Genomic DNA, 10,813 nt, shown 5'->3' on the forward strand with positions numbered 1-10,813 from the left:
TTATATTTTGGAAGTAGAGACAGCAGAATTTGTTAAAGGTATCAATAAACAAAATGAGAGCAATAAGGGAGTGAAAAACACTTTGAGGTATTTTGTCTGAGCAATTACATGGAAAGTGGTACCATTTAATGAGATGGGGAACACTTTTATATTGTGAAGAATCTTAAATTTATTTTTATACATACTAAATTGATATCTAGATGTGGACATCCAAAATTGTAGATGTTCTTATAAATGTTAAAAATAAGTAGAGGCTTGAGACACAAAATTAAAGTGCTTCAGCATTTATTGGTCAGGAAAAGGTGGAATATCCACCTAAAGACCATAAGGATTCTCAGTGTGGTCTGAGACAGTTCAGGACAGTGACCTTTTATTCACAGTTTTATCTACTCACACTGAATATGGAAATTAGCTTAAATGGGGCTCAAGTATTACATCTTTGTGAGTTGATAAATGATATATGTTATAAAGGAATTCCTTTCTCATCTTCCTTGTTTTTTCACTTTTCTTGTAAAACTCTTCAAAAGCATTCTTTCCTCTGTGGAGTCTTTTCTGATTCCAGTTTGATTGATATATTCCTACACTGTGAAACTTAGCTTTATGTGAATATCCTTATAATGGCTCTTATTACGTGGGCCTGGAATTGTCTGAACCCTCATTACATATCATATCCCTGAGTGTAGGGAACTATGACTTATTCAACTTGGTAATCAGAATAGCTAAAACAGAGTGGACATAAATAGATACTCCACACACACATTTTTTTAATTGAACAGATTAAAAAAGATTAAAATTATAGAGCATTAAAAAGTTTCCCCCCTTGTTTTGTAGGTAAACTACTTCTAATACGTGAACTCAGTTCCTGTGCACACTAAATGGAACCAAGGAACAATGTAACTTACTTTGTCCTCCTGGGCCTCACAAAGAATCCAAAGGAGCAGAAAGTCCTTTTTGTAATGTTCTTACTCTTCTACATTTTGACCGTGGTGGGAAACCTGCTCATTGTTGTGACTATAACTGTCAGTAAGACCCTGAACTCACCAATGTACTTTTTTCTTGCTAGTTTATCATTTATAGATCTAATTTATTCCTCTTCTATTACCCCCAGATTAATTTCAGACTTGTTCTTTGGGAAAAAAGCCATATCCTTTGAATCTTGCATGACCCAGCTTTTTACTGAACATTTTTTTGGTGGATCCGAGATCTCCCTTCTGTTGGTAATGGCCTTTGACCGCTACGTGGCCATCTGTAAGCACTTGCATTATTTGGTTATCATGAGACAAAGGGTGTGTGTTGTGCTGCTGATAGTGTCCTGTTTTGGAGGTTTTCTGCATTCAATTATTCAACTTGGCACTATTTATGGGCTCCCATTCTGTGGCCCCAATGTCATTGATCACTTTATGTGTGACATGTACCCTTTATTGAAACTTGTATGTTCTGACACCTACATCACTGGCCTTTTAGTGTTGGCCAATGGAGGACTGAGGTGCATTATTTTGTTTCTACTCTTACTCATCTCCTATGGAGTCATCTTGCACTCTCTGAAGAACCTGAGTCAGGAAGGGAGGAGGAAAGTCCTCCAGACCTGTGCTTCCCACATGACTGTGGTTGTCTGCTTCTTTGTTCCCTGTATTTTCATGTATGCAAGACCTGCTAAGACTTTCCCCATTGACAAATCATTGAGTGTGTTTTATACAGTTATAAGCCCCATGCTGAATCCATTAATCTACAGTCTAAGAAATTCTGAGTTGACTAATGCTATGGAGAAGCTCTGGAGAAAAAAATGTCATGTCAAGTAGTAAATAAGTGTATTATCCATCATGAAGAAAGTAATTTAGCATAAGGGCCAGTCTCCTCAGAATGTAAAAATTTTCATAAATCTGGTGAAAATTTTCCATTTCTCTAAAGGATTTATGATAATTATAACTAAAAACTGAACTACATGTGTGTGCTATTAATAATAATTTCCCTGCTAGAACATAAATATCTTTATAATATCGATTTTATCCCTGTGCCTAGAAAGGTGAAATGCATTTAAACTAGGGAGTCACTAGGTAATATTAGTTAATAAAATTTTTATAGAGTTACACTAATTTTACTTAATATCCAATATACTTTTAATATTTTCTGATTCTTAGTTTTATTTTGTCATAGTCTTTTTTTACCTTCATTAATTTTATTGTAGTAGGTAAAATATTTAATGCTATACAAATTATCCTTTGTGTCAATTTCATTTGCATTACCTATGACATTGTAGTGTAATCTTTTAAGATTAAAATCAAATTTTGAAAGCATAATGAATAGTAATACATATAAAAATAGAATTTATGCAAAATGAAGTGTTGTGGATAAATGCTCCTACCCATCCCAAAGAAGAGCCTCCCAGTTCTTCCAGATGCAATTACTCTACACTGTTTCTAAAATTCTTCAACTAACAATCTTTGAAAAAATAAGTATGTTTTCATATCTGTGTTTGTAACTATGCCTCTGTGTATAAATTTTATATTTTGCTTCTTAATCTCCCGAAGATCTTTACATACTAGTCTATATTGACTTAATTCTTTCTGTTTCCTCATTCTGCTTAACTGATATATGAAGGTATGCTAACATTGATGTGCTCAGTCCTCTTGATGTTTTCCTCAGTCTTTTTCTATGAAAAATAATTCTGCAGTGAAATCTTTTTGATACTTTTAAAGTGTGAGTTTCTAGAAGAGTATTAGTGAGTCAACTGGTGTATGTATTTAAAATGTTGATATTCATAGTTATTGCCAAAATGCCATTCATGACCAAACTTACTACTCCCCTCAGATTGGAAAAACATTTTTTGACCACATTCTGGAAAACCAGTGCTTGATAAATACTTATGGTATGTGAAAGTCATACTAAAAAAGCTTCATTTGTATGTGTTTTAAATTTTAATTTTATTGGAATATAATTGATTTACAATGTTTTGTTAGTTTCAGGTGTACAGCAAAGTGATTCTATTATACATATACATACATTAATTCTTTTTTAGAATTCTTTCTCATATAAGTTATCGCAGAATATTGAGTAGAGTTCCATTTGCAATACAATAGGTTCTTGTGGGTTATCTATCTTACATATACTCATGTAAAATTGTGAAATTAGGACATTCTTTATCTCCATACACAAAAGTAAACTCAAAATGGATTAAAGACATAAATGTGAGGCTGGAACTATAAAACTTTTAGAGGAAAACATAGGCAGAACACACTTTGACATAAGTAGCAGCAATATCTTTTTTGTTCCACCTCCTAAAATAATGAAAATAAAAACAAAAATAAGCAAATGAGACCAAATTAAACTTAGCAGCTTCTTCACAGCAAAGGAAACCATAAATAAAATGAAAAGAAAACCCATAGAATGGGAGAAAATATTTGCAAATAAAGCAACTGACAAGGGATTAATCTTCAAAATATATAAGAATATCATGCAGCTCTATGTCAAAAAACAAACAATGCAATCAAAAACTGGGCAGGATATCTAAATAGACATTTGTCCAAAAGAGACACACAGATGGCCAAAAAGTACATGAAAAGATGCTCAACATCACTAATTATCAGAGGAATGCAAATCACTTGCATACTTTAATTACATAAAAATTAGTATAATGGAATTTGGACAATCATTCACATGATTAAAATGATTTGTATTACTTTTTTAAGAATTGCCTATTACTGATTTTTTGTGTTTTATTTGATTGCTACTTTTTCCATACTGATTTTTGTGACTTAAATTATATACTAAAGAAATTTTCCGATTAAACCTGTATGTGGAATTATTATTTTTCTAGCTTGTTATTGGCTTTTGACGTTTTTATATTACGAAAAATATTTTGGCCATATACAATTATTTTTACTACTCTATAATTAAATCTACCAATATTTTATTGTTTTATCTTGCTTAGAAATAATTTCCTTATTCGAATGTTAAGAAAATATTCTTCTTGTGGGGGGGAGTCGAGGGAGGGAGGGAATACAGGGATATGTGTATAAAAACAGATGATTGAACTTGGTGTACCCCAAAAAAATAATAAATAAATAAATTAAATTAAAAATAAAAAAGAAAATATTCTTCCGATTTTTTTAACATTTACTATTTTAGTCTCTTTGCTGTTTCATAGTTTATAATTAAATTTTTTCTCTTTTTTTTCTTTTAAATTTTTGTGTTTTTTTTTTTTTTTTTAACAAGCTGCATATATTTAGAGTGTACAATTTGGTATCCCAATCTCCCAATTCATTCCCCCCCAACCCTCCCCGCTTTCCCCACTTGGTGTCCATATGTTTGTTCTCTACATCTGTGTCTCTATTTCTGCCTTGCAAACCGGTTGATTTGTATCATTTTTCTATAGTCCACATATATGTGTTAATATGCAATATTTGTTTTTCTCTTTCTGACTCACTTCACTCTATATGACAGTCTCTAGGTCCATCCAGGTCTCTAAAAATGTCCCAGTTTCATTGCTTTTTACAGCTGAGTAACATTCCATTGTATGTATGTACCACATCTTCTTTATCCATTCATCTGTTGATAGACATTTAGGTTGCTTCTATGTCCTGGCTATTGTAAATAGTGCTGCAATGAACATTGGAGTGCATGTGTCTTTTGAATTCTGGTGTTCTGTGGGTATATGCCCAGTAGTGGGATTGCTGGGTCATATGGTAGTTCTATTTTTAGTTTTACAAGGAACCTCCATACTGTTCTCCATGGTGGCTGTACCAATGTACATTCCCACTAGCAGTGCAAGAGCGTTCCTTTTTCTCCACACCTTCTCCAGCATTTACTGTTTGTAGATTTTCTGATGAAGCCCATTATCACCAGTGTGAGGTGATACCTCATTGTAGTTTTGATTTACATTTCTCTAATAGTTAGTGATGTTGAGCAGCTTTTCGTGTGCCTCTTGGCCATCTGTATGTCTTCTTTGGGGAAGTACCTATTTAGGTCTTCTGCCCATTTTTTGATTGGGTTGTTTGTTTTTTTGATGATGAGTTGAATAAACTGTTTATATATTTTGGAGATTAATTGTTTGTCTGTTGATTCATTTGCAAATATGTTCTCCCATTCTGAGGGTTGTCTTTTTGTCTTGTTTATAGTTTCCTTTGCTATGCAGAAGCTTTGAAGTTTCATTAGGTCCCACTTATTTATTTTTGTTTTTATTTCCATTACTCTAGGGGGGCGGATCAAAAAAGATCTTGTTGTTATTTATGTCAAAGTGTGTTCTTCCTATGTTTTCCTCCAGGAGTTTTATAGTGTCTGGCTTTACATTTAGGTCTTTTATCCATTTTGAGTTTATTTTTGTGTATGGTGTTAGGAATTGTTCTAATTTCATTCTTTTCCATGTAGCTGTCCAGTTTTTCCAGCACCACTTATTGAAGAGGCTGTCTTTTCCCCACTGTATATCCTTGCCTCCTTTGTCATAGATTTGTTGACCGTAGTTTATCTCTGGGCTTCCTGTGCTGTTCCATTGATCTCTATTTCTGTTTTTGTGCCAGTACCATGCTGTCTTCATCACTGTAGCTTTGTAGTATAGCCTGAAGTCAGGATGCCTGATTCCACCAACTCCGTCTTTCCTTCTCAAGATTGCTTTTGCTGTTCAGGGTCTTTTGTGTTTCCATACAAATCATAAAATTTCTTGTTCTAGTTCTGTGAAAAATGTCATTGGTAATTTGAATGGGATTTCATTGAATCTGTAAATTGCTTTTGGTAATATAGTCATTTTCATAATGTTGATTCTTCCAATCCAGGAAGATGTTATATCCCTCCATCTGTTTGTGTCTTCTTTGATTTCTTTCATTAGTGTCTTATAGTTTTCTGAGTACAGGTCTTTCACCTCCTTGGTTAGGTTTATTCCTAGGTATTTTATTCTTTTTGTTGCAATGGTGAATGGGATTGTTTCCTTAATTTCTCTTTCTGATCTTTCATTGTTGGTGTATAAAAATGCAAGAGATTTCTGTGTGTTAATTTTATATCCTGCAAATTTACCAAATTCATTAATTAGCTCAAGTAGTTTTCTGGTGGCATGTTTAGGATTTTCTATGTATAGTATCATGTCATTTGTGAACAGTGACAGTTTTACTTCTTTCCCAATTTGGATTCCTTTTATTTCTTTTTCTTTGATTGCTCTGGCAAGGACTTCCAAAACTATGTTGAATAGGAGTGGTGAGAGTGGACATCCTTGTCTTGTTCCTGATCTTAGAGGGAATGCTTTCAGTTTTTCACCATTGAGAATGATGTTTGTTGTGGGTTTGTCATATATGGCCTTTATTATGTTGAGGTAGGTTCGCTTTATGCCCACCTTCTGGAGAGCTTTTGTCATAAATGGGCGTTGAATTTGTCAAAAGTTTTTTTTTTTTTTTCTATTGAGATGATAATGTGGTTTTTATCCTTTAATTTGTTAATGTGGTATATCACAATGATTGATTTGTGCATATTGAAGAATCCTTGCATTCTAAGGATAAAGCCTGCTTGATCATGGTGCATGATCCTTTTAATGTGTTGTTGGATTCTGTTGGCTAGTATTTTGTTGAGGACTTTTGTATCAAAATTCACCAGTGATATTGGTCTGTAGTTTTCTTTCTTTGTAGTATCTTTGTCTGGTTTTGGTGTCAGGGTGATAGTGACCTCATAAAATGAGTTTGGGAATGTTCCTTCCTCTGCAATATTTTGGAAGAGCTTGAGAAGGATGGGTGTTAGCTCTCCTCTAAATGTTTGATAAAATTCACCTGTGAACCCATCTGGTCCTGGATTTTTGTTTGTTGGGAGATTTTTAATCACAATTTCATTCATTGTGATTGGTCTGTTCATATTTTCTATGTCTTCCTGATTCAGTCTTGGAAGATTATACCTTTCTAAGAATCTGTCCATTTCATCCAGGTTGTCCATTTTATTGACATATAGTTGCTTGTAGTAATCTTTTATGGTGCTTTTTATTTCTGAGGTGTCTGTTGTAACTTCTCCTGTTTTTTTTCTAATTTTATTGATTTCAGTCCTCTCCCTCTTTTTCTTGTTGAGTTTTGCTAGAGGTTTATCGATTTTAATTATTTTCTCAAAGAACCTGCTTTTAGTTTTATTGATTTTTGCTATTGTTTTCTTTGTCTCTATTTCATATATCTCTGTTCTGATCTTTATGATTTCTCTCCATCTACTCACTTTGGGTTTTGTTTGCTCTTCTTTCTCTAGTTTCTTTAGGTGTAAGGTTAAATTGTTTACTTGGGATGTTTCTTGAAGTAGGATTGTATTACTATAAACTTCCCTCTTAGAACTGCCTTTGCTGCATCCCATAGGTTTTGGATCGTTGTGTTCTCATTGTCATTTGTCTCTAGGTATTTTTTTATTTCCTCTTTGATTTCTTCAGTGATCTGTTAGTTATTTAGTTGTGTATTGTTTAGCCTCCATGTGTTTGTGTTTTTTAGCTTTTTTTTTCCTGTAATTGATTTCTAATACCATAATGTTGTGGTCAGAGAAGATGCTTGATATGATTTCAGTTTTCTTGAATTTACCAAGGCTTTATTTATGACCCAAGATGTGATCTATCCTGGAGAACATTCCATGTGCACTTGAGAAGAATGTGTAATCTTCTGTTTTTGGATGTAATGCCCTATAGATATCTATTAAATCCAGCTGATTTATTATGTAATTTAAAGCTTGTGTTTCCTTATTAATTTTCTCTGTGGATGATCTGTCCATTGGTGTAAGTGGGGTGTTAAAGTCCCCCACTATGATTGCGTTACTGTCTACTTCCTCTTTCATAGTTGTTAGCATTTGCCTTATGTATTGAGGTGCTCCTATATTGGGTGCATACATATTTATAATTGTTATCTCTTCTCCTTGGATTGCTCCCTCAATCTTTATGTAATGTCCTTTCTTGTCTCTTGTAACATTTTTTATTTTAAAGTCTATATTATCTGATATGAGTATTGCTACTCTAGCTTTCTTTTGATTTCCATTTGCATGGAATATCTTTTTCCACCCCCTCCCTTTCAGTCTGTATGTGTACCTAGGTCTGAAGTGGGTCTTTTGTAGACAGCATATATATGGGTCTTGTTTTTATATCCATTCAGCCAGTCTGTGTCTTTTCGTTGGTGCATTTAGTCCATTTACATTCAAGGTAATTATTGGTATGTAAGTTCCTATTACAATTTTCTTAATTGTTTTGTTGTTGTTTTTGTAGGTCCTTTTCTTCTCTTATGTTTCCCACTTAGAGAAGTTTCTTTAGCATTTGTTGTAGGGCTGGTTTGGTGGTGCAGAATTCTCTTAGCTGTTGCTTGTCTGTAAAGCTTTTGATTTCTCCATTGAACTGAACGAGATCCTTGCTGAGTAGAGTATTCTTGGATGTAGGTTCTTCCCTTTCATCACTTGAAATATATCATGTCACTCCCTTCTGGCTTGCAGAGTTTCTGCTGAGAAATCAGCTGTTACCCTTATGGAAGTTCCCTTGTATGTTATTTGTCATTTTTCCCTTGTTGCTTTTAATACCTTTTCTCTGTCTTTAATTTTTATCAATTTAACTACTGTATGTCTTGGTGTGTTTCTCCTTATGTTTAGCCTGCCTGGGACTCTCTGTGTTGCCTGAACATGGGTAGCTGTTTCCTTTCCCATGTTAGGGGAGTTTTCAACTATAATTTCTTCCAGTATTTTCTCAGGTCCTTTCTCTCTCTCTTCTCCTTCTGGGACCCGTATAATGCAAATGTTTTTGAGTTTAATGTTGTCCCAGAGGTTTCTTACGCTGTCTTCAGTTCTTTTTATTCTTTTTTTTTTATTCTTTTCTGCATTAGTGATTATCTCCATTCTGTCTTCCAGCACACTTATTTGCCTTTCTGCCTCAGTTAATCTGTTAATGGTTCCTTCTAGTGTATTTTTCATTTCCATTATTGTGTTGCATATCTCTGTTTGTTTGTTCTTTAATTCTTCTAGGTCTTTGGTAAACTTTTCTTGCAACTTTTTGATCTTTGCATGCAGTCTTTTTTCAATGTCCTGGATCATCTTCACCATCGTTATTCTGAATTCTTTTTCTGGAAGAACACCTATCTCCTCTTCATTTAATTGTTTTTCTGGGGCTTTATCCTGTCCCTTCATCTGGTACAAAGTCTTTTGCCTTTTCATTTTCTCTGTCTTTCTGTGGCTGTGATTTTCAGTTCCACAAGACGAAATACTGCTGATACTGCTTCATTCTGCTATCTGCCCTCTTGTGGAGGAAGCTACCTAGGAGGCTTGTGGATGATTCCTGATAGGAGGGACTGATGGTGGGTTGGGCTGGGTGGACAAAGCTCAGTAAAACTTTAATCCAATTTGGTGGATGGAGCTCTGTGACACTTTAACCTGCTTGTCTGCCCATGAGTGGGGCTGTGTTCCCACACTGTTGGTCACTTGGCCTGAGATGACCCAGCACTGGAGCTTGAAGGCTCTGTGGTATAACTACTGGTGGACTCTGGAAGGGCTCATACCATTGAACATTTCTCAGAACCCCTGCTGCCTGTGCCCCTGTCTTCTCAGTGAGCCACGGCTGCCCCCCACCTCTACAGGCAACCCTCCAACACCAGCAGGTAGGTCTGGTTCAGTCTCCTATGGGGTCACTGCTCCTTCCCCCTGGGTCCTGGTGAGCACACTTTTTTGGTGTGCACTCCAAGAGTGGAGTCTCTGTTTCCCCCAGTCCTGTGGAGGTCCTGAAATCAAATCCTGCTGGCTTTCAAAGTCTGATTCTCTGGGGATTCCTTCTCCCATTGTTGGACCCCCAGGTTAGGAAACCTGACGTAGGGCTCAGAACCCTCAGGACTTCTGCAGTATAACTGTTCTCCAGCATTGATGGGATTTGATTTTAACGCGATTGCACCTCTCCTACCATCTCATTGCAGCTTCTCCTTTGTGTCTGGATGTGGGGTGTTTTTTTTTGTTTTGTTTTTTGTTTTTGGTGAGTTCCAGTGTCTTTCTGTTGATGATTGTTCAGCAGTTAGTTGTAATTCCTGTGCTCTTGCAAGAGGTAGTCAGCACATGTCCTCCTACTCCACCATCTTGTCCTCTAGATTTAAATTTTAAAGCCATCTACATTTCATTTTGTTGTAAAGAGTTAAGTAGGGATTAAATTTTAATTATTTTTCTAGATAGCCAGTTTTATATATGCATAATTATTTTCCTTATGGTTTTGATATTCTAACTATGTGTTCTAAAATATGGCATGTGTTTTAATCCAATTCAGACCTCTATTGTCTTCCATTGCTCTCTTTATTCATGTGCCATTTAACACCAGATATAATTATGTTTGATTAAAATACACTTTGATACCTGATAAGCCTAGGACTCCTTCTTTACTATTTCTTATCAGAAGTAGGTTTATTCCCACATGTTTATATTTTAAAATTAAATTTCAAATAGCTAGTCTGGTAAAACCTACATTTAGTTAGTGTTTTGAATAAGATTTGATTGAGAAAGAATTTGTACCTCAGAAAATGGAGAATTCTTATTCACCAACTGGGTAGGTCTTTCCACTAAACAAGTCTTCTTTTATGTTCATAAATTTAGTATATTTCTAGCATGAAACTTTATTTTTTTGGGTTTTTTTAATGCCACTATTTTAAACTGTATTTTATCTTCTATTACATTTTCCAACTCTCTATACTTTCAATATAGGATTTTTTTTTATAAGATGTAATCTTCACAGTACATCATTCATCTTTTTTTGTTGACATTCTACAAGTTTTGGCAAATACATAAGTTGTGTAGTCACCATCACAATCAGTATATAGAATGTTCCATCACCAAAACTATTTCCCCTTGTGCCATTTTAATCATCCCCTGC

General features: G+C 34.7%; 1 protein-coding gene across 1 annotated transcript; it reads left to right on the forward strand.

Moving 5' to 3' along the window:
• Positions 1 to 875: 875 nt before the first annotated feature.
• LOC130849667 (olfactory receptor 4A47-like) lies at positions 876 to 1,800 on the forward strand. Its single transcript, XM_057728745.1, has one exon. The coding sequence runs from the start codon at positions 876 to 878 to the stop codon at positions 1,797 to 1,799; it is 924 nt and encodes a 307-aa protein (XP_057584728.1). The 3' UTR covers position 1,800.
• The last annotated feature ends 9,013 nt before the right edge of the window (positions 1,801 to 10,813 follow it).

This window comes from Hippopotamus amphibius, chromosome 3 (assembly GCF_030028045.1).
Source record: "Hippopotamus amphibius kiboko isolate mHipAmp2 chromosome 3, mHipAmp2.hap2, whole genome shotgun sequence".
Lineage (NCBI taxonomy): Eukaryota > Metazoa > Chordata > Mammalia > Artiodactyla > Hippopotamidae > Hippopotamus > Hippopotamus amphibius.

Coding starts and splice junctions, on each gene's coding strand:
- LOC130849667 (XM_057728745.1), top strand. CDS start 876: ATGGAACCAAGGAACAATGTAACTTACTTTGTCCTCCTGGGCCTCACA.